Below are 2400 nucleotides of genomic sequence, written 5' to 3'. Positions count from 1 at the left end.
GGAGAGGGAGAGAAGGAGAGAGAGACAGGGGGGGGAGAGGGAGAGCAGGAGAGAGAGACAGGGGGGGCAGAGGGAGAGAAGAGAGAAAGAGGGAGACGGGGAGGGGGGAATGAGAGAGAGACAGGGGGGGGATGAGAGGGAGACCAGGGGTAGGGGGGGGAGAGGGGGAGGGAGAGGACAGGAGGGAGAGAGAGGGAGAGAGAGGGAGAGAGCGAGAGAGAGAGAGAGAGAGAGACGGAGCAAAAGAGAGTGAGAGAGTGAGAGAGAGAGGGAGAGGGAGAGAGAGAGAGAGGGGGAGAGAGAGGGAGAGGGGAGGGGAGAGAGATGGGGGAGAGAGGGAGAGAGGGGGGGGGATGACGGGTAGAATGGGGAGGGGGGTAGAGAGAACAGTGGGAGGGGGGATGAGAGAGAGAAGAGAGAGAGAGACAGTGGGCCCCCCGTCACTCCCCCACATGCTCTCTGTGCATATGGAAGCTGCCACTGGGGACGTGGTGTTGCCAGCCGAAGGGTTACTGGGCCCTGGTGCTTGTTATTGTATGTAATTATCCCGCCAATCTGTTCACCTCAGTGGGTGCCGCATGGTGATCATGAGGTAGCAATTGTCAAAATGGAGGCAAAAATGGAAAGGGGGGCAGTGGGCGGAGTCTCGTTACACAGGCCCAGAAAGGACGGCGACGGATGGAGGAGCTGATTGCCTGTGATAAGCGCATCGCTCTCTCTGGGGGCACCTGTGCTTCCTGAGGACGTACCGTGTTTGCTTTGACAGACATAATAAGTTTATGAACTCTTCAGCAGCCGTCGTGTTTGTGGAAGCTCTACAAAGTACATTTCACCTTGAATGAACCCAGGTCGGTCCATGTTGTAGTCGATGCAGAGTGTCACAGCCCTACATCAGGAGAGTAATGGCGACAGTCGGATTCTAGTGCATGACATGTTTCCTGTGGGGAGTCTCTGGGATTTCCTCATACCTGTGATAGAACTTCACGTAGCAGTTTTCCAGCACTGAGAGTTTGAGTGCTGAGGAGAGTCTATAATGAGGAGCTCAGGGTCAGTGAGACGCACATAATCATCAGTGCACGCCTGGATCGACTGTTTGCATCCATCATAAAGCTGCAAGGATGTTGTGGCTGCTGTTGGCTGTGACTGCGAGCTGCTGGCTTCTTCGGTTTGTGTCATTTACGTGTGTGCGTCTGTTAGCAAAGGCTAGATGGGCTTGCACATTGTAGGCTTGTTAAACACATCAGATTATGTCTGGATGAACTACAGTGTTTCTTCTTGCCTGCCCCCCCCCCACAGCGGATGCCCCTCCCTGAGCCAGGGGCCAGGTTTCTTCCTGTTCAGTTTTCCTTCCCACTGTCACTGTGTGGTTGTAGCATCTTTACCTTACAGAATAACTTAGTGTGAGGCGATGGTGGTGATTTGGCACTATATTAATTCAGTAAAAGTAGAATTAAATCTCAATTTATGGCATGAGGCAGTTTGACAGTAATTATCTATGTGGGAATTTATTCACATTTGTTCTTGATTTAACATATTCTGTAGAAACAAACTGTACAGGACCCACAGTGGACTCCCAGGTTTAAAGTAATGTCTTTTAGTCAACATCAGCACACCGACTGGTGCTTCTCTTCATATTTTTCGTGTGTCTCTCTCTGTAGAAGACGACCAAAAGAAAGTTGGCAGCCGATAGAGCGGAGGAGAGCGAGGTGGATTTGAGTCCCGTCAAGAAAAAGAGAGTCACAAAGAAGAACGGTTGGTTTCCTCTTCAGAGTGCACCAGTTTTTGTCAGTGTATCTCTAAATAGAGTAACTGAAGCAGAGGCTATGAATGAAAACTACATGACAACATTTGGGTTAAACGATTGACAGCCTGCTGAATTTAACTTTGCAGACAGACCAAAGAAAAGTCCCCAAAAGACTCTGAAATCCAGGAAGGTGCCCAGCAGTGACCCCAAATCCAGACTTGTGGAAATGGGAACCCAGACATCACCCGGACTTGCCCAAAAATCCAGAGGCAGACCCAAGAAAACGAGCACCTGAACATCCACCTCACTCCTCCTCTCAGGCTTTTATGTTGGATTTACTTTGGGCTGGTACACTGTTACACTGTGCTAATAGATGCTGATGTTTGATTGCATTGTAACAATAAAGAGATAACGACATTGATCAGTTGTTCTTATTAAAACTTCTGGGCCAAAGTGTGAAGAAGCTCAAACTTCAGTTGTCCTGTTGCTTTTTTATGGCACGTTTGAGGAACTCAGTGGCACATGAATTAAGAACGAGTCCATAGATGGCGCTGTCTTTAAACTGGGGGTAAAGAAATGGTTTCCCACTTGTCTGCAGATGCTGAACAATAATCGGATTGCTGTATCAGAGAACAACTTGGGGTTGGTATCTGTCC

At 49.4% G+C, this 2400-nt stretch overlaps 1 protein-coding gene across 4 annotated transcripts in view; it reads left to right on the top strand.

The window, feature by feature from the left end:
• Positions 1-2165, top strand: part of LOC102306527 (VRK serine/threonine kinase 1) — a 13421-nt gene extending 11256 nt beyond the window's left edge. For all 4 annotated transcript variants that reach the window (XM_042225115.1, XM_042225116.1, XM_042225117.1 and 1 more), the window contains 2 exons: positions 1659-1752; positions 1891-2165. In XM_042225115.1, the coding sequence (XP_042081049.1) occupies positions 1659-1752; positions 1891-2039 (243 nt within the window). In that variant the 3' untranslated portion in view covers positions 2040-2165. The remainder of the gene's footprint in view (positions 1-1658; positions 1753-1890) is intronic.
• Positions 2166-2400: the final 235 nt, after the last annotated feature.

This window comes from Haplochromis burtoni, unplaced genomic scaffold (assembly GCF_018398535.1).
Source record: "Haplochromis burtoni strain Fernald_Lab_line unplaced genomic scaffold, NCSU_Asbu1 Contig_160, whole genome shotgun sequence".
Classification (NCBI taxonomy): domain Eukaryota; kingdom Metazoa; phylum Chordata; class Actinopteri; order Cichliformes; family Cichlidae; genus Haplochromis; species Haplochromis burtoni.
This window is presented reverse-complemented; position numbering and strand designations above follow the sequence as displayed.